Source organism: Neophocaena asiaeorientalis, unplaced genomic scaffold (genome assembly GCF_003031525.2).
Source record: "Neophocaena asiaeorientalis asiaeorientalis breed wild unplaced genomic scaffold, Neophocaena_asiaeorientalis_V1.1 scaffold77, whole genome shotgun sequence".
NCBI classification, from domain to species: Eukaryota; Metazoa; Chordata; class Mammalia; order Artiodactyla; family Phocoenidae; genus Neophocaena; species Neophocaena asiaeorientalis.
In genome coordinates, this window is record NW_020174645.1 from 4,705,299 (window position 1) to 4,727,439 (window position 22,141).

At 46.3% G+C, this 22,141-nt stretch overlaps 1 protein-coding gene across 7 annotated transcripts in view; it reads right to left on the bottom strand.

Annotated features, from left to right (window-relative positions):
- Nucleotides 1–579: 579 nt before the first annotated feature.
- ZNF664 (zinc finger protein 664) overlaps nt 580–22,141 on the bottom strand; it is a 34,051-nt gene continuing 12,489 nt past the window's right edge. For 2 of the 7 annotated variants that reach the window (XM_024758619.1, XM_024758621.1), the window contains 3 exons: nt 20,785–20,878; nt 4,572–4,635; nt 580–4,467 (listed from right to left, as the gene is read on the bottom strand). In XM_024758619.1, coding sequence (XP_024614387.1) covers nt 3,086–3,871 — 786 coding nt within the window. In that variant the 5' untranslated portion in view covers nt 3,872–4,467; nt 4,572–4,635; nt 20,785–20,878 and the 3' untranslated portion in view covers nt 580–3,085. Of the gene's footprint in view, nt 4,488–4,571; nt 4,636–4,774; nt 4,870–20,784; nt 20,882–22,141 lie in introns of all 7 variants that reach the window. The other 5 variants (XM_024758623.1, XM_024758624.1, XM_024758625.1 and 2 more) reach the window with 5 other exon arrangements.

Consider the following 22,141-nt stretch of genomic DNA (forward strand, 5'->3'; position numbering starts at 1 on the left):
CATCACTGCTTAGCTGAGAAGTGTCAGGTCTTAGCATGGGTGGGAGACAGCCATCAGGGACCAGAGCACAGCTTGCAAAGTGAAAGGAAAGCCTATGGGCACCATGCAGGTAATACAAATGACGAAAATGGGTCACACAGGGAACATGCATTCGTTGCCAACCTTTAAAAATCATTAAATTTTATGTAAAGATCTGGATTGTTGGTTTTTCCTTAAAAGAGCAGATGATGCGGGACCCTTAAGCCTGTATCTCACATGGAAACAAACAGCTACCACTGAGCAGGCGCTGTCCTCTCAGGAGGGCAGGCTCTCTCCAGTCTGCCAGACCTCACGACTCCTTTGTCAATTGCTTGACCCCTGGGCCAGAGGGTCCTCGCAACTTGGTTTGCTGGGGCAGTCCCAGTGCAGGCCTATTGTCCTTGTTTAAGTATTAACAGCATCGCCCCCTCACTTTATTATATGGTCACCTAGACATAATGCACAAGCCACCACACACACACACACACACACACACACACACACACACACACACACACACGCTGACCACTGAATTCACACAACCACATGTCAAGCACAGAACCCTGTTATAAAGTGATTTTATTAAATTGATTTGGACATACTGTAGGTCAAATAATATTTTCCGAAGATAACAATTATGGACTTTAAAGCTCGACATAAAATTAGTAGCTTCAAAAGTGTTAGTCATATTCCCCAGCAACAGCATGATAAAATAATTCAACTATGTAGAAATATAGACCTCTAGGACTAGCTGGAAACTCAGAAATCATTTAGCCTAATGTCCTCATTTTGTAAGTGAGAAAACTAGACTCAAAGATTAAGCAATTTGCCCAAGCTCACATACCTAACAGTAATACAGCTACAAATCAAACCAATTTTTCCTAACCCTAAAATTCTAGCAGTGATATTTCAACTGGCTCTCTATCAGCTAAAAGTCTAGGCTGTTCTCTAATGCCGCACATTACTGTGACTCGGAAGTGGGTTAAGACACCGCAGTAAACCGTAGTCGAGGAATCCAGGCCTGGAAGGGGCTTTATCAAAGAACTAAGCCAGCCCTCTCTTTGCGAAAATGAGGAAACATGAGAAGCAACTTCCCAAGGGCTTGTTAACAGAGATGTCTGCATCAAAATTCAGATGGTAGCAAATTTACCCCCAAATCCCACCTCCAGTTTCATGGCTCACCCAGTAAGTTATGTGCTCCTTTTAAATCTCCTTTACGCATTGAGGTTTTAGTTATACAAGAAACCCTTCCAGTCAAACAGAAGAAATTAATTCAAATATGAAGAGAAAATCAAGCTTCCTTTCAGTATTTCGATGACTATTTCGGGTAGTTCATTTTCCAACCTCTCAGACAGTGGACAGAGACCGCTAACCTGAACACCCATTTCAGAGCTTTCAAAGAGCCTTAATTTCCCCAAAGACTTCCTGAGCAAAAGGACTACATGTGGGAAATCAACAAGAATAGGAATGAGAAGGGAAACAAAGTTAAAAATTAGTTGCTTTTTGTTGTCATTGGGGACTTTTGGTCTTCTAAACATTCCTTGAGTTCCTCCACATGAGTTTTTAATACCAATCTAGCCAGAAAAAAAAAAAAAAAAAGAAAGAAAAAAAAAAGGCCTATAAATGTCAGGATACTGAGCAGCTCAGTATCTCTCCCCCTCCCCGCTGCACGCTGCCCTCACCGCCGGCCGCCACCTCCTGCTCCGGAAGCTCCCCGGCGGGACCGCGAGCCCCCTGCAGCCGCCCCTGTGCTGCCCCCGGAAAGGCCTCCCTGCCCGCTACCTACCGCTGCCCCCCGCCCCACCCCCACTGCTCTAAATCTTCACCCTAGGTTATTTTCTCCGTATCACTTAATCACTACCTCAAACTACATTATTTATTTGTTTACTTGCTTATCATCTGTCTCCTCCACCAGAAGTCAACGCCATGAGAGTAGGGCCCTTGTCTGTCTTACTCAGTGGTATTCCCGGTACCTGGCACAGTGCCTGGCACGTAGGAGGTGTTCAATAAATACTTGTTGAATGAATGAAGAAAGTTCATGCCTACAAAGGAACTGATATGTAATCCTCAATGAAAAGGTATCGAGGATTCCTACACATTATTGCCCCAAAATCACAGAATCAGAGACTATTATTAGTGAGGCCTCCTACCATCCGCTTCTCCTATGGTCTCCCCAAGCCAGTAAGGGGCTCCCCTTGTTACCAAAGGAGCCTGAGAGGGCAATTCTGGATGGAGAAGAGTTCTAACTTTGCTTGCTTCTTCCTCCCTATTTACATTCAGCTATTTCCAAAAAAATTCAAGTTAAAAATATGTGATGTAGCCACTAGAAAATTAAGTCTGACTAACAGAGACACAGTGATTAGCAGAATTCACAAAATTAAAGAAAAGTTCAAGGGCATGTATGTCTGCCAATGATTTCGCCAACAGACAAAGTAAATGGAAATTATGAGTCACCTAAAATCTAAAATGAAATTTAATGCCATCTAGGAAGGGGTGGATATATATGGGTATTTTGAGGATATACAGGTACAGTGAGTTCAGAAGTAACGGGATATATGGACAGATACGTAGAGGCTGAATCGAGTGGTAACCTCAGAAATACCAGAACACTACTTCGTGAGAGCTGGCCGTTTTCAAATGCATTCACCAGTATGCTTGGATCAAGAGAAGGTCGGTCATGAGCTCCCGAAATGCGGGAGTATCTGGGGTAACTTTTAGGTAAAGTGTAGACAGAAGGTGACTCAGGAGGCTGGGCAAGGATCATGGTTTCCCGTGTAGTGTTTCAACTATGGAGGCATCGCGCCAGAATCCCAGGAAACGCACACCCACGACTGGGACCTCACAGCCTGTCCTGGGCAAACACGCGGAGGGATTCCAGATTCAAAGTCAAGCTGTGGAACACACTTGGCATGAATCCAAAAAAATCAACCTCACACGTGCCTCTTGGAAAACAATGTTCTGCTGGGGCTTGCTGTAAAAATTTCTTGGGTCAATGTAGGTATTTACAGGGTTTTCCTTCCTAGTGGCACTTATGGGTTTTAGGATTTTTATCTCTTAGCAAAACGCTTTATATAACTGATATTTTGAGATGGTTTCTCTCCTTTGTGTGCACTCTCTGGTGGATGCAGAGGCTGGTGCTCTGACTGAAGGCCTTCCCACACTCATCACATTTGAAAGGTTTCTCCCCCGTGTGCACTCTCTGGTGGATGCAGAGGCTCGAGCTCTGGCTGAAGGCCTTCCCACACCCACAGCATCTATAGGGCTTCTCCCCGGTGTGGACTCTCTGATGGATGCAGAGGCTCGAGCTCTGGCTGAAGGCCTTCCCACACTCATAGCATTTATAGGGCTTCTCTCCTGTGTGGACTCTCTGATGCATGCAGAGGCTAGAAGTGTGCCTGAAGGCCTTCCCGCACTCTTCACATTTAAAGGGCTTCTCTCCGGTGTGGACTCTCTGATGCATGCAGAGGTTTGAACTATTGCTAAAGCCCCTTCCGCACTCACTACAGACATAGGGTTTCTCACCTGTGTGAACTCTCATGTGAATCTGAAGGTGTGAGCTCCAGTTGAAGGCTTTGCCGCACTCGTAGCACTTATAGGGCTTCTCCACCGTGTGGATCTTCTTGTGTCTATTGAGCTTTGTCGTGGTGCTAAAGTCCTTCCCGCAATCATCACATTTATACGCCTTCTCTCCCGTGTGGTCTCTCCAATGGATATGGAGCTCTGACAGATGAAAGAAACCCTTGTCGCACTTGTCACACTTATGGGGCTTCTCGGCAGTGTGAACTTTCTGATGCATAAAAAGATCTGCTCTCTCAGAGAAGAATTCCCTACACATGGGGCACTTGTAGATCATGTTTCCTATTTGGTATCGTGATTTAGCGGAGAAGATTTCCTCACAACTACTACAGTTACAGGGCTGCTATTTCACAGAGTCTCTCACTTGGCCATTTTGGTGCTTATCTCAGGCTGGCTCTGCTCGGGAGGTTCGAGGCCGGCCTAAGCTCTCCCCTGCCTGTCTTTCTATGGAAGGTTCCTCCCTGCATAGTGCTCCTCACTCGGTATTATTATTGATTAGAAAGTGACATTTACTTCCGCGTGGACTCTGTAACTCGTTAACACAGAACTTTCTTTGAGATCCTGAGCTGCCAACATTCCAAGGGGCTCCCAAGGTAGAAACCTTTGCGTTTTTAAGCCCCTGGAATCTTCCTCTTGCAGAATAATCTCGTACTTCTCAGTTGCAGGAAAAGGTCTGCACTGTGTCCCCTGCAGCCAAGGGTGTGATACTGCGTGCTGGTCTCGGTCACCAGGAGCCTCCCCTTGCAGAGTCACAATGACATCCTGCCTCCTGCACATCAGACAGGAGCCTCCCGGGAAGCCAGCGCCTTGGGTCCAGGTGTGTCAGTCCTTCCTGGTGAGGATTCCCTACGCAGGTGTCACTCCGGCAGTCTCCTATAACAGAAACATAAATACTGACACTGAAAATGCCTTTCTTGTCCAGAAAATTGCTACGATTCCATAATTAATTTTATAAACGTGACAGCAGTAACACAGACCTTTTTTGATCTTGAGGAAGGAGCTCTTATCTTCCAGAGAGACGTGTCTCTTGGATTTGCAGGTCTGAAGAAGAGAATTTGTAGATATCATGCTCCTGTTCATAGCCCAAGTACATAATCCAATTACAACCACTTACTGTAATTATCTGAGCAACATCAAGGGAATACTATTGAAAAAGAAAAGAAATCCTCAGAAGACCTACATGTGAGTATGAGAAGCAGCTGTCCTGCATAAAAGGCACACGAAGGAAAACGCACTCCACTTGGAACTTCAGAAGGGAAAATGTTGCTTCTGGAGCTGAAACATAATATCGAGTCACCTCCCAATCCGCAGAAAGAATAAATATATGACAGCATCAAATGTCATTCCCTTGCTTAACTGTCCTCCATGGTTTCCTGATGTACTTAAAATCCAAATCCTTAACCTAAAAACCAAGGTCCTGCATGACCTTGCCCCCAAGCTCCCCGACCTCACGCGTGGCTTGGTGTGTGAGCCGCCTCTCCCCTACGTAAAGAAGGCCCCTGGCTAAGGCTCTATTTTAACCTCTTATTTGATTCCTTCAAAGCACAGAGAACTTGTAATTATCTTATGGTTCCTTGCTTCTTGTTCTGTGTCCCGTACTAGACTATAAATGCCAGGAGGGAAGAACTCTGTATGTTGCTCGCTGTTACATCCTGGCAAAGGGAGGTGGGGAGGTGTTTCAGTTAGCATTCGTTGAATGCATCTCCAGAGTACTTTATGACACCGCCTCTCTCCTGCAGACGTGGCCTGCTTAAGAAAGCAGCAGATATCGTCTACATCTATATCTTCTACAGCAGATAAAGGTACATTTTCCAGTGCCTTGTTACCAGGCTTTTGATAACCAACATGGGACGAAATATATACCAAATAGAAGGAGAGGAAACAGAAGAAAATTCCAAAATATTCAATCTGAAATCTTTTGAGGTTTAGGATGCCGTAGCCACCTTTTCATGCCCTGTACTTTATACTCAGTAAGTGATACTTCAATTAATTAATGAAATTAACAGATCTTAAAATAACACTCTCCATAATATGTTTTATATAAAGATAGGGTACATGAGAGATTGAGATTTCTTCAACATTAAAATTGCAAAATAAGTTGCACTGTTTCTAGATGGACGTGTTAGAACAATGAAATTCAACTAGATAAACAAAATTTCAGCAAAAAAAATAGAGTCAATGTCTGAAAAAGTGTATATGCATCTATCCTCTGACCCAGTAATCACACTTCTAGAGCTCTATCCCAAGATATACTGCAACACAGGAATGACTGATGGCCCAGTTTATTGAGGCAGTACTTGTAACAGCAAAATTGCCAGCAACCCAAGGCCCGTCCACTGGGGAGTGGCTGAATCAACTCTGGGACTTCATTCCGTGAACTACTGCTCAGCCATTTAAAACAGGGAATGAAGAGGAGCATGATGTACTGATGTGAGTGAACCCAGATAACACTGTTCAGTAAAAAAAAAAAAACAACACAAGGCATAGAATAATAGCTCAAACATGCTATCTTTTGTGCAAAAAAAGAGGGGAATATGAATTATTTAAATATTCCTTTACATGATGTATAAAAGTAAACATGGAGAAGGATAATACAAAATGAATTTTTTTATTGAAGTATAGTTAATTACAATGTTCTATTAGTTTCAGGTGTACAGCAAGTGATTCTGTTATACATATATATATATATTCCTCTTCAGATTATTTTCCATCAAAGGTTATTGCAAGATATTGTGTGCAGTTCCCTGTGCTATACAGTAGGTCCTTGTTGTTCACCTATATTATATATAGTAGTGTGTATACGTTAATCCCAAACTCCTAATTTATCTTCCCACCCCCATTCTCCCCTTTGGTAACCATAAGTTTGTTTTCTATGTCTGTGAATCTATTTCTGTTTAATACAAAATGAATTTAAATGGGAGGAAGGAGAAAAGGATGACGTAAAGTTTCTCTGAATGTAACTTGTGTTGTACTTTTGACTTTGGAGACATATGAACGTTTATAAATTCAAAAAATAAAACTAAATAAACAAGAAAAGCAATCCCTAAATTTTGAAAACAAAATGAAGAAAATGAACCTTAACTTTCAAGTTGGTGACATATCCACAAATGACTTTTGAGTACAGTAGACTGATCATACATACTCAGGGGGACATTCTGTTGATAAACAGAGCTGCAAAGAAGTCAAACTTCTTTCAATAGTTTAACTTAGTTATAATAACGGTGGTGTTTTTATAAAGTAGGATAATGCAAATAAGTCATTACGGTAATGTTGTTAGGAACCAAGATTCGAGGTGAAACAAATGAGATACAAATATAAAATCAAAGGCAAGGAAAAAAATCCTATAACGTAAAATTTGACTTAGAAACATCGGTTTGAATTCATATCTTTTTTTTTCTTAAGGCTGTCCATCAAAAAGGCCTGGAAGCAATGACAACCGACAGCAATGGTCCCTTCCCTTATAGACCCTTTTCCACCAAATGGCACAGGGACCCTTGCAGAATGCCTGGTCTCAAGGCCAGAGCAGCACTTTATGAAGTGAGCCTGGGACACCTTGTTATGCCAGAATGTAAGAGAGTCATGGCAAAGGAACACAGATGCCAATTCATGAAAAGACTCCGGCAGGCCAAAAATGGGACAACTAAGCATCAAAAGGAACAATGAATGCAATCCACTGAAACACACTAAATAGACAAAACCCCTGAGTTCGCAATGACGACAAGGGTTGGGGAGGAACGGAAAAAGAAAGAGAGGGACAGACAGAGGCAGAGAGACAGACTCAAGGCACTAGACTAAACTGAAAGTTATAGGACACCAATTTTTACCTTTTTTGACACTTGGCAACTAAAAGGAAAGAATGAAAACTCCTTCGTCTATGAACTATCTTTCAAGATGATGCAACAATCCAGCTAGGAAACACGCAACCCTAACGAAATGCCTGATTCAGACCACGGTAAGAAATGGGTGAAAACGTCAGATGAAAGGCTGATCAAGAACTTTTTACATTTTGAGGATCTGGCTGTCAACCCCTGAACCCACCAATCCATGATGTCAGCGTAACTCCAAGGGGCAACAGGAGACACACAGCGTCACCTGCAACATTCCTGCCAAACACGCCTCCAGGACTCATTTTTATTTGAAGGAACTAGGAGGGCTAGAGGAACTACCAGGATACCAGCAGAAAAATATCAAAATGGGACGCAGTCCACAGGACAGCTACCCATTTCTGCAACAAGTAAATGGCATGGAGAAAAGGGGGAGGGGGGGCTGGGCTGCTCTAGATTACAAAGACTTGAGATAGAACAACCCTAACAGCCAAATGTAACTTGAAGACCTACCTTCTTCAGAATCTGATTCAAATAGGCCAGCTGCTAAAACGGACAACTGGGGAAGCACCGTTAGGGACTAGGTATCAGATGACACAAGGAACACTGCTCACTGTATTCCGTGTGACAATGCCTTTGCAGCTGTGTAAACAAATGTCTGTATTTTTTGAGATTTATACTGAAGTTTGTAAGAATGAAAGGACATGATGTCTGAGATGTGTCTTAAAATGCTTTGGCCAAAATAAAAACGACAGACAAAGCAAATGAGGGAGGATTGTTGTAACTGTTGCTTCTAGGTGATGGATAAATGATGAATAAGCTAATCTATCTTCCTTTGTGTATGTCTGTAATTTTTCATGATAACAAAACTGGTTCGTGTTGGGAAAACATTCTTTTCCTGCTCCTCTTGCGATGACAAACTGATCCCAGAACCCGGCACGTTGCACAGAGGTGAAACTGAACTAAACAGATGCAATCCTCCAATGGCTGTGACTTCCCCAATCAATGCTAAGCACGTGAGAACATGTGCACCGCAGATGTCACTGGAGAGCAGAGGGAAGGTGACGGTGACAAGCAGGGGACACAGGGAGCAGTGCTGCACTCCGCCCTCCTTCCCTCCTGAGCTAATTAACCAAGACGCCATGCGGTTCTCCTGGTGCCCTCCCTCAGAAATGAAGCAGTGAGGGTCAAGGCATCCATCCAGACTGGCCTCAGGAGAGGCTGACTCTGCTCAGAAGGGTGGAAACACCAAGCTCAGCGATGTGAAACTCCTACAGTTGTCGTACATGAACTCCCGCCAGTTTCTCTGGACGAGGAGTCAGGTACTGCCATTCCTTCCAGGTAAGATGCCTGGACACACATGTAAGTCTCACCGCATGAGGGCAAGCTACATTCTGCAGGAAAAAGCTCAAGCAAAAGAACCTCCAGCAAATTTGCCATGTGACCAGCCAAAAAACAAAAGAAGGACAAACCACCACCAAGGATCCTCACTGTAGCCTTTCCTAAAATAGCACCTGCCTCACTGCTTCCGTACATACAAAGGAGACTGTAAACCCAGCGAGTAGGTAGATGCCACAGAATTCTACAGATCCCAAGGGCACAATGTCCCCAAGATTCTCTCACTCAAGACGACGTCTCCTATCCAATGTCCCATAATGGCTTTCAAGGGGACAGCCCATTGTTTGACTGTGAGGCCACCTGAGAGACCTGAGGAGGAAGGAACCTTGCACTGAGGTCACCTGGCACTGCCACGGGCGATGTCCCATCTGTCCACGAGACCTCAGGGGCACCCTCAGCAGTACAAGTCTTCAATTTATATTTGAGGAGAATCTCTCAAACAGGAAGGTTAGAGTCCGGCTGAGAAGTGACAGGAAGAAAGCTTCAAGTAGCCCATCTGCCTCAAGTCCCCACCTTCCATGAAAAGAGCCCTCTTCTCTCCCTGTAGTTTGTCCATTAGCAGCTGTGCCTCATCTAAACCTTGTGACACCAATCAATACCTGAATTTGTACCCATCTCCCAGCACAGTTAGAGGTGAGGGATCAGCTAATAAACAACTGTGGCTGAAATGCGAGGAAGTAAAAAAATGAGTCCTAAATACAAAGAAACTATGCCTGAGAGAATAAAAGCTCTGGGCCCTGGCATTGGAAAGGGTCATCTGGAAACGGAGACGCAGGATTAATGGGCTGGGAGAACGGAGCTGTTGCCCTTTGAGTGCTGATCGGGCCAAGAGCTCTCAATTCTAGACGCAGATTCAACCACCACTGTGCTCAGGAGGTAACACTACTACTGGACTGTGGTCTGAGGCACCGCGTCTGCTGCAGTGGCCTTGAATTTCCTTGCAGGAGAGGAGCCCACTCTGGTCACATCTGCAGGGGGCGAAGGTCAAGAGGAAGGTACAGAGGGGGGACGCTGACTTTCTCTCCAAATTTCGGCCTGAATCTGTTGCAGAACTTGAAGATAACAGTCCCTCCACCCTGGGAGGAAGCTCAGGACACTGCGCTGGGGAGGGAGATTCTGAATGTGGATTCTGAAAGAGGACTGTGTAAACTACTTCCGTATGCGCCTTTCACGTAGCGCTCTCTCTCACACAGCTGTCCCCAGAATAGGATTCTGCACAGGAAACACAGGCGAAGCAGCTTTTCACAGATTTCCTGTTAAAATGATCCGATGCTTGCAAACTAGAAGGACCCAGGCTGCACAGGGCAGGTGTTGAAGAACGAACAGAAGAGCAGGCGAGCAGGACACTGAGAGTCACTGTCCCGCAGGGCCCTGGTGCTGGGCTGACGGGAGGCGTCAGTGTGGCTGCACTCAGCAGAACCAACCACCCAACACAGAGGCGCAGGCCGGGCAACGGCGACCAGCAGACGCTCCAGAACGCTGACTCGGATCTGGATCACACTCAGTACAGGCTGGACGTGAAATCAAGACCAACCACCCTGACCCAGCAGGAGAGAAATCCAGTCACGCTCGTCAAGGAGTTGGCACCAGAAGCCTCGCCCTCAGACTGCACCCGCGCACCAGGCCGGCTGCTGTTGTGTGCTGTGCTGCAGGTCCTTCTACAGTATTACGGTTCCTATAAAGCATTAAATATAAATAACCCCACCCTAGAGTAGCAGACTCTTTAATACATCAGTTAAATCTATGTCAACAGAGATCAAACTAACTTCCTATCTAGAACCAGATCTGCCAGAACATGTGGTTTATAGTTCTGTCACTCGAAGGGATAAGGGCACACTTTCTGGGAAAGATAAAAATGAAACAGAATAGGAAAGAAGACATTCCTATGCCTCCAGCCTCAACCAAAAACCCCACCACCAACTGCAGTGCGCTGCACCGGCCATGTGACTCATCTCCCCCACTTGTAGAGCAGGCATTGCGTCACGGGGCCTGGAGAAGATTCTCAAAGATAACCAAAGTGCCGTAGCTCAGATGATGATGCCCTAGACTAGTCACTGTGAAATATAAAGACTCCAAATCAACCTCCAGGTCTCTTAATTACCGGGAAGTGTTTTACAGGAAGATCCCTGTGTTCCCAGTTGCCCTAACACATGTTGGTTCATGCCATGTTGTTTAGTGTTTGATTTATAAATGATACTCAAGAGAATCCAGCTCACCCAGAAGCAGGCCTAGAAGAAAGCCACCACTGATGCAACAGTCCTGGAAACTGAACTCAGATGCAAGATCAGCACATGCATGCACGCAGGTATACGCTCCACAAACATTTAGCTCCCAGTATCTGTCAGGCAGCGGGCTACACTCTGGAAGATCCCATGAAGAACAACACAGCCACGGCTTCTGCATTCGTGTGGTTTACGGTCTAGGAGGGGAAGGAGACAGGCCCAGCATCACGCAAGTGGTGCTGTGGCCGAGCATGCCCCAGGGACACAGCTGCACGAAGGGGGGCATCCTAACTAGTCTTTCGTGACAAGGAAGACTTCTAGTAAACTCTACTTTTAGACTGAAACCGAAAGGACAAACCGAGTTAACCACGAAGGGTAGGAGGACAGAGGGTCTTGGCCTAGAGAAGGGCAAGTGTCTAGAGACAACCAGGACCACCAAGCCTAGGAGCACACGTTCAGCATGTGGAAGGCAAAAGGGGGGCTCTGCCCCTCTCTTACCTCTATCAGATTATGATGTGAAAGGACACTTCCTTAGAATAAAACTCTAAGGTTCAAAATCAAAGGGGAGTGGGCAGCAATGGAAAAGAACGTTCCGTCTGGAAATGAGAGGGGAGGCTTTCTAACTGATTTGTAGCTTCTGCCGTGGCCACCTCAGCCGTAGGAATCCCTCCTCAGAGCCTGGCCAGTGAGGGAGTGTGGCTCATTCCCACGGGACCAAGACAGAGCCTGCCTGCGTGTCACAGCCTGGGACAGAGTGGGGAGCATACAAAACTCCACTCACCCGTCCCTGCCACTCCCCTTCCCACAGCAACCATGACTCCACATCTCCCGAAATCATCATAAACCCTGCCAAGGGATCACCTGCTAGAGCAGTCGGAAGACTACATGCCCCCTAACGGGCCAAGAACATGAAAAAGCTCCAGCCTCACCCAGAAGTCCTGATCGCTAGAAAACATTCCAAAAAGAAATAAGATTCCACTCTCCCTCTATACTCGTCAAAGCCAATGAAAACCTACAGTCAATCCGACAGCATGATCCTGAGAGCGTGAGTCTCTGTGCAGCGCCAGTCCCGCGTCCCCAGCTGCCCCCACTCCTTCCAACGCTCAGCCCACTGAAAGCCGCCTCTCACTCCGAGAAGTAGCACTTTCTGCCAACCTTTTTTATCCTGCAAAAAACACACACTTGCCAGCTCTTCCACCAACAGTGTGACTTTAAGCAACTCACTTAAGCCTAAGACTCAATTACCTCAAACGTAAAAGAGAAATGGTACTCATATCCATCTCTCGGGGCTGTTACGAAAATGAAATGAGACAATGCACAAGCCTAGGCCCCATAAACTCTGCCCCGTCCTTCCCTCAACTCGTTGAACATCGGGAAGGCATGCTGTTTACTGGAGGGTGGCTTCAGGAACCTGCAGTGCTCAGCCGTCAACCTGTCACCTCCCAGCGTCCATACGCTTTCCTGACTGCATGCTCACTTCCTGTTCGGGATCACCTCTCCCTGTCTACGCAGCACTGATGGGCCAATAAATCAGGGTGCTCTATCCTCCCACAGTGAAAACCGAGTCCCCAGACCTTCCCCTCCTGAGTTGGGGAAAATGCTAATAAATACTGGCTACAGAATGACAAAGAAATTCTTTTCCCTAAAAACTCCTCTTTTATCCAATTTCCTAGCTCAGAGTCAGCTGGGTTTGCCGTGGTATCCATCTCTTCCTTCTCCTCGGTCCCTGCTACGCACAGAAATGATAAAGTATGCTCTAAAATACGTCCTTCACGTTCTGTTTTCCTCACTCACTCCAGGTTCAAGGCCTCTCCTACAACACACTAAGCCAAGAGCCTGACAAACGGCCTGGTTCACCTTAAAACCATGCTCCAGCAAGGCGCACAAAGTCAGATGCCTTCTGGGATCCGGTAGGGAATATAACCGTGTGCTCTTGTCCAGCTTAAGACATCAGGGGCTAGGGGGTCCCTCCCACCTACTCCCCTTAAAAGCATTCATTCCTACAAATAAAACGTCAGCAGGCTGAAATCAGTCCACCAGCCACAAGCTGAGTCTCTTGCAAAAAACCCAACTTGTGAGCATGGGATACTGAACAACTGTCCAACCTCGGGAAGCTCAGTTCTTTCCAGTTACTGTCGCAGACCAGCAATTCTCAAAAACCAAGACTCTTGGGGGTTCCAAAACCCTTATAAAACAAGATGAAAATGATTTTCAAAATAACAGTAAGACGTAGTTTACTTTTTTCACTGTGCTGACACTTGCATGGAGGGTGCTGAAGTACTGGCTGGTAAACTGCTGACTCCTCAGGCCCCTCACACAGAGCCCTAGGGCAGAGGCACCAAGTGATACCTGTAGTCAAAGTGTTCTTCACCTCCAGGGGTTCACAGTAAGACAAAGTTTCACTTAAGAATATCCTTGGGCTTCCCTGGTGGCGCAGTGGTTAAGAGTCCGCCTGCCGATGCCGGGCACACGGGTTCGTGCCCCGGTCCGGGAAGATCCCACATGCCGCGGAGCGGCTGTGCCCGTGAGCCATGGCCGCTGAGCCTGCGCGTCCAGAGCCTGTGCTCCGCAACGGGAGAGGCCACAGCAGTGAGAGGCCCGTGTACCGCAAAAAAAAAAAAAAAAAAAAAAAAAAGAATATCCTTGAAGAAGCAATAAAAAAATAATTTTACTAAATCTAGACCCTTTTATTATATTTATTACATTTATGTTAAATATATTATGTTTATTACATTGATATGAAATACATACAAATATATTTTCAATGTATATTTATCATATTCTAGATTAAAATGGAAGCATACCAGGTCACATACCCAAGGGCAATGGTTGCCTAAAGGAAAAGCACTTGTATAAATCTAACTGTCTGAGCTGCAAGCTGAACCGCCTCAAAAAAAGACTACACACTTGCTATGCAGACTTAGGTGCCGGACAGACATCTCAGATAACAGGAAACTGATGGTATTTACTGCCAACTGTCAAATCCGAGCTTTCAAGTGAAAATTGGGATTTTGGAAAACTCCTGTCACCATGAGCTCTCCAGCTTCCTGAGACTTGAAGACTTTCCTGATGAGACTGACAGCAACACTTACCGTGAATTTTCTGATATTACATGTAATGGAACATATAAACATTCTCAGGATCTGCAAAAAGTGAACCAGCGTTGCCCAAATGACCAACGTGCCAGGTAACAAATCATTGTGGGTAAAAGATCTATTCAAAGTACAAAAGAGACCAGGGATTTTTAACATAGCACAGTACAAAAGGTTCACTGATAGGACTGCACACTGCAACTAACCTGTAGGAACCGACCACTTGTCAAGTTTCGGTATCGTGTCACAAATGAACTCACAATTACCTGAAAAGGCTACCGAAATCCCTTTTTCAATTCTCTTGTCTGTGAGGCTGGATGTCTTCATCTACCTTCAGCTAAAACAACATATTGCCAGAGATTGAACACAGAAGCAGATGTAAATATTGCCACTCTTCCTACTAGATGTTTTCTTGTTTTAGAAAATAGCTATTTTTCATACAAATGTAATTTGTGTTAATGTGTAATGAGTTTGTCATTATTTTTTCATTAATTTTTTTGTGAAGTTTTAGTCTTCATTTCTATTATAAGCATCGATGCCCATAACCCACACAGACAAAAAGCTCTTTGAGGTCCTTAAATAACACTTCTTAAAGCGTAAAAGGATCCAAAGACCAAAAAGGGGTTGAGATTCCATCTCAAACCGACTTTTTTTTTTAAAGCTGAAAGTATGTGAACAAACTGTAAGATGAACACTTACTTATAGCTAGTAATTTCCATCATCAGCCATCGTTATTGTGGTTGTAAGAAAAATACCCTCCAAATTCCTCTACAATAACCCCAAAGTCAAGTTTTGTACATGAGAAGACTAAAAGATGAACACTACAAGAAATAACTCTTTACCCAAAGAGATGTTTTATAAAGGATTCAGAAATTATCCCATTAGGCAGAAGCCACTAATGTGTTCCTCTAAGACCTTGATTTCGGTTCCAAGGCCCTGTGATTCTTATTATCCTATACGGTTCCCCCTGGACATAATGGATGTCCCTGTTCGTGGACAGAGAACATGGAACGTGTCCCCAGCATGGCTAGGAACTCGTCCTCCTCACAAACCATCAGGAAGTCCCACAAATCAACTCACTCAGATAGTAATTGGGCAGTGGTATGCTAAGGAACCTCTGCTTGGCCCTTTTCTACAGGCCTCGGCAACAAAAAATAAATGGAAAGGCTGTTCAGGTCCCTGGTGCCTGCATGCTGCAGAGAAACAGGGCTAAGAAGTTCAAGGCCATCCCCCGTGTGCTGCAGGGACCTGGGCACATGACAGAGGCAGCATCTACCTCCTTGTTCATCTCACTACACGTTCAGAAAATTCCAGTCTAAACTACACGTAACAGGGTACTAGATACTCAAGCTCCATAGGCCCAGTCCACCCCATCTCTGCTCGGCTACCTGTCTCAGAATAACTTAATTAGAGCAGTCACTTGTAACGCATTGATTAGGACTGTGAATGTCAAGCCCACTCTATTTTGCTCCTACATCACCATCGGTCCTTGAATAGAAGATATTAGCGGCCTGGAAGACACCCAGGCTGGCTGCCCAAAAGGCCCTTCCTATTTCCCACACTTTTCCCAGTACGTCACTTCTCAAGCTACCAGGGCCGCTTCTCCTCATTACAGTCCCTCTGCACGGGCCCCGGGCCACCTCTACGGTAACGGGTCACAGGGACGACCACCTTGTAAGGTCCTAGCCCTCTCACCTTGGTGGCTGGCTTCCCTCAACACTCTACGGCAGCCCCAAAGGCCTCCAGCTAGTCCGCTCCCCACACCTCATCTGCCCTCAATGACAACCCCCTGCAAGGCCCAACTGCGGGCCGCGTTCCTGAGGTGTGCTTCTCACTCACAGAGGTGAGAACACAGGCTTCCTCACCTCCCAGGCTGACCTCAGGAACGGGAAGCTGGAGGCAGTCCAAGCTGAGAGGGGAGCCTCGCTTACAGAGGCTCAAGCACGCAGCTCTCTCCAGGGCCTAAATCTCCCGGGGCCAAATGCCCAGCCTCACAATACAGTCCAGGCTTCTATCCACCTAAGGGCCAGTTCAGGTGCTCACGTGCTGCACCTACTCACTGGCGTACCACACGCTTCGGAAAACCACAGTGGCCTCAAAGCAGGCTCCTGGAATGGTCCGTCAGTCACCGGCCACTGGCTGCCATTCACATGGCGTCTACTCAGTAACCTGCCCTAACCCCTGTTCCAACACTCCCCGACCTGGCGCTCAAGCAGCACTTCCTGAATCCACCACTGATAACCAGCTGCCTGGGTAATTTATAGGGAGCGTCTGCCCGAGGGCACTGAGGCCAACTTTTTAGGTCCAAGGAGTTTCTGAGTCTGAGCAGGAGTCTCCAACTCACCTTTAATGACAACAGTGGGTTTTACATCACTTCTGATGCCTTCCTCTCTGCTTCCCTGCCACCAGTGGGTGAGAAAAGACTCCAATCCAGTGTGACCCCTGAGCCCTAAAAGAGAGCCCCTGCCACTGGCTTCCTCAGCCGCTCGCCCAGGATCTCCCAGGGGGCCACCTTATCCCTACCCCGACCACTTTCCTACTTGGGGCCCCACGTGTGTGGGCTCCTCTCTCCCCGCCCCCTATTCCTGCCCACACGTCCTGAGGCCTTACACGCTAAAAGTCCTAGGTTCCCTGACCTCGCGCCTAATAAAGTTCTCAATGGCTAAGGATCTGGGCTCTGGGTTTTAAGGATCCGTAGGGAAGAGAGCTGCTTTCCTCCTGTCCTTGGGACAACTGCTCTTCGTGTGACTTGGTTTAATGACTCCTAATGGAAAAAAGATAAAAGACAAAAGAAACCGTGCCGTATGTTTTTTTAACTAGAAATTATCTCAGAGGCTATGAAATTAGGTCTGGAGAAGGGCAACAAAAAGTATGGAGGGAGTGAGTCTGAGAAGGACAACTGCCTGTGTGATTACGGTGATAAAGGATGACATAGGTATATACTCCTCAGCTTCCCTCCAGCCCAGTCCTCCCACAAAAATGACCTCTGGAATGACACAGCGGGGCGTGGGCCTGGCTCTGCCGCTTGCTGTGTGACCCCGGCTGATCTAAGACTGATCAGTAAACATATGGATAATCGTGTCTACAACCCTTTGCTGCGATAATTAAAGAAGACAGTAAGTGTGGAAGTACTTATCAGAGTGCCCACAGCTTGGCTGAAGCCAAATAAATGTGAGTTTCCTTATTTCCCTTATTTTGACTAGTGCATGACACACTCCTTCATTTGCCTCATCTCACAGGCAGAGGCCTCCCAAGACCCCACGGTGTGTCTCCCAGTAATTACGGTTCCTCCTCTGCTCCAAGTCAAACGCTGCTTTCACACCTTCGTATCTGTCTCCTGCACCTCCCGCTTCTACCCAGCAGTTTTTCCTTCTTGACTCTCTATTCATAGGATTGTCTTAAAATCCTTCTGACTGCAGTGACATTTCCTCACACTCTGGACTCCACCACCACACCACCTGTTTCCTGCTCTTCGACACTGTACACAGGAACGCCCAAGGAATGGGACACGATGTGATTTGCTTCACTGATGGCCCCTATGTGAGTACCACATATGAGGCCCAAGTTTACCTTATCTAGTAAATGTGTAACATCTATACACATTAGGAATCATAATAATTTGGTGGGTGGAACACTGGGCTTGCAGTACGAAGTTCTAAGTTCAAATTCTTGATCTGACACTGAACAGCTGTGTGGCCACAGATCACTCATTCTCAGCCTCAACTCACTCATCCAGGAAATGGATGGTCAGACCCACTGTTAGTCATACAGACGCTCACTCTCGCTCTCATCACAGGGCTTAAGGGCCTCTGCCTCATTCTGTCCCCAGGAAGGAGCAGCAAAGACCGGGAAGCAGTGGGGGGTATGGGAGGGGGGACTGAGAACAAAAGCTTTTCGGGACACAACAAGGATGCTTAGAGAGTCGATGCACCTAAGCACTACAGCCTGTAAGACTGTGCCCTCGCCTGCATAACCTGCCTTTTCCTGTCCCTTCCCTTTGGCTGATTCCATTGGCTTTGTCTTCCTCAGGGGACCAGCCTTTCACAACTGGGCCAGGGGATTCCCCTGCTCCAAGGCCCGCAGCAGCGGGGCCGGGGCAGGGCCAGGACAGCAAGCACAGCAGGCTCAGGTCAGAGGAGCTCTAACGCGCAGTGAGAATGACTCTCGTTTATCAGACTTGATTCCTCCTTGTACTGCTGGAGGAGTAAGACCTATAGGGACAAAATCCATGTTCAGGCCTAGAAGAAAAAGGCCCAGAGACTAGAAAGCTCAAGCCACCCTCAGGGAGAAGCAAAGGAAATACCTGAAGGTCACACAGGGCCTGGCCAGCTAAAGGAAGGATACACACAGACTGGGCCCAGGTGACCGCGACAGAAATGAAAAGTGGATTTTTAACAGGACTGTCCCCAGTGATGCTGGGATTGGGAGTATAACAGTAGTTGGCAGGTCAGAAAATTAGAGATTTGGGATTCTGTCTTTTTTATGCATTTCTAAGATTGTGGTTAAAACTGCATAGTAAAATGTACCACCTTAGCCATTTTCCAGCGTAGAGCTCAGCAGTGTTAAGTATGTGATGTACACATTATGGTGAAACCTCGCCAGAACTTTTTCATCTTTTTGCAAAACTGAAACTCTGTACCCACTGAACAACTCCCCCTTCCATTCTGCTTTGTTTCTATGAATTTGACTACTTTAACTCTCTCAGATTCTGGCTATTTTTATACCTGGGTCACAACTTGTAACTTGTTCTGTTTGGCAAACCAAGGTACGTATGTATGGGCGTGGCAGATCTGTGCAGCAGGCTCACTCAGGAAGCACGAACTGCAAGAGCAGCTAACTTCCTACAGCCACACAGAGACAAGCATAATCCTACAGCCGCACAGGCCACGGCCATCAGAATTCAGGATTAGCGTGGAGAGAAATGCATCGCCACCCCACTCTCAAAAAGAGCCAGGGAATGGTTACAAAACCCAGTGACCTGGTAGGACTAGCACCTGAGGGTGATCAGTGCCATTTTGGAAACGTACGCTATTAAAGACTACTAACAAATTTGGCCAGTGGTCCCAGCGAACACTCCTCACCTCCAGGAACTCTAGGCAGAAATGTGCATAGGACTGAACCAGAAATACAAAACACATGAATACTTCACCATTAGCTAGGCCTGTGAATCCCATTCCTGATGCAGCATTCCACAGCGGGGCTAGATCACATGGAGAACTCCTTTTCCCTCTGCTAGTGGTAACCTTGAGCTTGAGACCAAAGTAATTATGGGCAGAACAGGAATTCATAAACTACTAGGCCTGTATCTCAAGTCTTACTATTCATAAAAAGGAGGCTGGCTGAGGGGACCCAAGTCAACACCCGAGAGAATGGAGCCAGAAAGGGACAGAGAAGAGAGAAAGATCATTTGCCACCATGCCCAGGTAGACTCGCCCAGGCTTCCAGACAGGGCCGTGGCCTGGAAGCCAACCCAGCACCCGGAGGAAGAGAGGAGAGCAGCCTCTCTTCCCCTGGGCTGGTCAGGAGCAGCCCCAGCCTTCCCACCCTGCCAAGTAGAGTCAGGAAAGAGAAAGACACCACACCTCCCCACAGGCTTAACCTTCTCACTGTGCACGGTATCTACACCCACTAGGGCAAAGGCCACTGAAACGCCCTTTATCTCACTGAGTCAGTTCTCCTCGTGCAGGAGGGACGTGAAGTCAGGGCAGGGAGAGGCCCAGAGCTGAGAACTCAGCCTCTGGCAGTGAGGGGAAAAGATGAGAAGCCACATGCCCCAGGCCAACAACCACTGAGACAGGGTTCTCCTTCCTCTTGCTGCCCAGCCATGCATAGCAAGAATGTAAAGTTTTATCATGAACGTAAACCACAGCGATCCAGACTGCGTGTTCAACTGGAGTATTTTGGATTTCAGCAATGACCAAATAAAGAGGAACAAATACCTGTCCTATGTAAAATATATGTTGTCTTCTTGAGTCAAGCTGAAGGAAAAAAAAATTATTAAAAAATGATCACAAATCCAAAGGCTCAAAAGAAAATGAAGGAAAAAAATGCTTGTGCTGGAAACACGCTGCTCTCAGAATCATGTCTGCACAGAGACTGATGTAACAGAGTCCCCAGTAAGAAGACTTTCAGGATCTCAAATTTAAGGAGAAAGCTGCTGTTCAGACTTTGGAAGAAAACACCAGAAACGTACAGAGTAACAAACTCAGCTTAAAAACAAGCTGTGACATCTCAGTGAAGACAGGACCAATGGGAAAGAAAACCAGGAGGGCATCAGTCTAAAAAGCAGGTTTCTGGTCCCGAAGGCCTTCAGGACAGCAAAGGAAAATGGAACAGAGAGAGCGAAGCTTTAGTAACCAATGGCTTACATGAAATCAAGAAAATCAAACTCCAGAGGCACAAAGAGGAACTCCAGATGGGACAAAGGTGCTTCTGCTGTCTTCAGAGTTAAGGAAAGTTGTCTAAGGCCTAGAGACCTCAAAGCCAGAGAGAGGCAAGAGCTTTCTTAGAAAAATCATGAGACAGGGAGACTTTCTTCCTCACTGAGTCCGAAAGGGAACATGCTTAGAAAAAACTCCAGAGACAGTTTCGGTTTAGAAATAGTTGAGGGCGATTCTCCATCGAGGAAAACGGTCAAACAAGGGGAAAACTTACCACAGTGACAGAAGTCAAAACCCCCAAGACATTCCAGAAGAAGAGGCAGAGGCAGGGCCCACAGTGGCTGAAGGGCAACAAAAGCCTCGGGATCCTGCTGGGTTAGAAACATGCAGAGAGAAAAGCAGAAGGTTTGTATTATGGAGAATTTAGGATCACAAAGTTTTTTGAAGAGCTGACTATTATAAATGTGGGGTCCCAGCTCAGAAGATAGGTAGACCGACTTATATTTAGGATTTATATAAAAATATGGAATTCAAGGCCTGTAGGGCCAAACAGAGGATGAGAAAGCCTGAGAAACTCTAGAAAGGAAATTCCAGGCAAGCCTGCACAACTTCCCTTCAAGATATAGGAATTCTAGTATCATAAGTAGCCTCTTGATAGGAACTTTATCCAAATTGAGTTTTAGGTTCACACTGGATACTGAGTAACTGACTCGGATTGGCTGGAATCCTAGAGAGTCTAAAATCAATACTGTTTTTCTCACTTATTTTCCAGGTGAGAGGCTGCTGAAGGAGCAGGACTAGAGGCAGGGTGAACGAGTTCATACCCTGGTTTTACCACACGCTAGCTGTGCAACCTTCACCTAAGAGGTTAAGAGTGGGGTTAATGGAGATAATAAAAGGCAACTGACCTTGAAAGGTAACATTATAAGGTAGTTTAAGGGTTAAATAAATTAACGCATGACAAGTACTTAAAACAGTGCCTATGGTCTTCCCTGGTGGCACAGTGGTTGAGAGTCCGCCTGCCGATGCAGGGGACACGGGTTCGTGCCCCGGTCCGGGAAGATCCCACACGCCACGGAGCGGCTGGGCCCGTGAGCCATGGCCGCTGAGCCTGCGCATCCAGAGCCTGTGCTCCGCAACGGGAGAGGCCACAACAGTGAGAGGCCCGCGTACGGCAAAAAAAACCAAAAGAACAAAAAACAGTGCCTAGAAACTGTTAAGGGCTCAACGAAGATTAGCTATCATTATCATTATTTTATTTATTCCATCTACTTCCTCCCCTCTCTGCTATACTCTAAAACTGCTAAGAGTAGTTTGGGTATAGATTCCAAGATCTATTTTAAAGTTCGGGGAACATCTCTTTTCCCCGGGCAGTGATGACACATTAAGGGAGTTAGAGATCAAACTGCTGCCACGTTAACGTTCGGATGCAACGTTCTCCTGAATCTGGGGAATCTAGGGACGGTGCTAAGTTACTATGTGTCTATATTAGGGAATCTAGGGACGGTGCTAAGTTACTATGTGTCTATATTAGGGAATCTAGGGACGGTGCTAAGTTACTATGTGTCTATATAGCTCCCCAGAAATCGGGGGGAAGGAAACATGCAAATGATACGAGGCTGGAGTTTAGC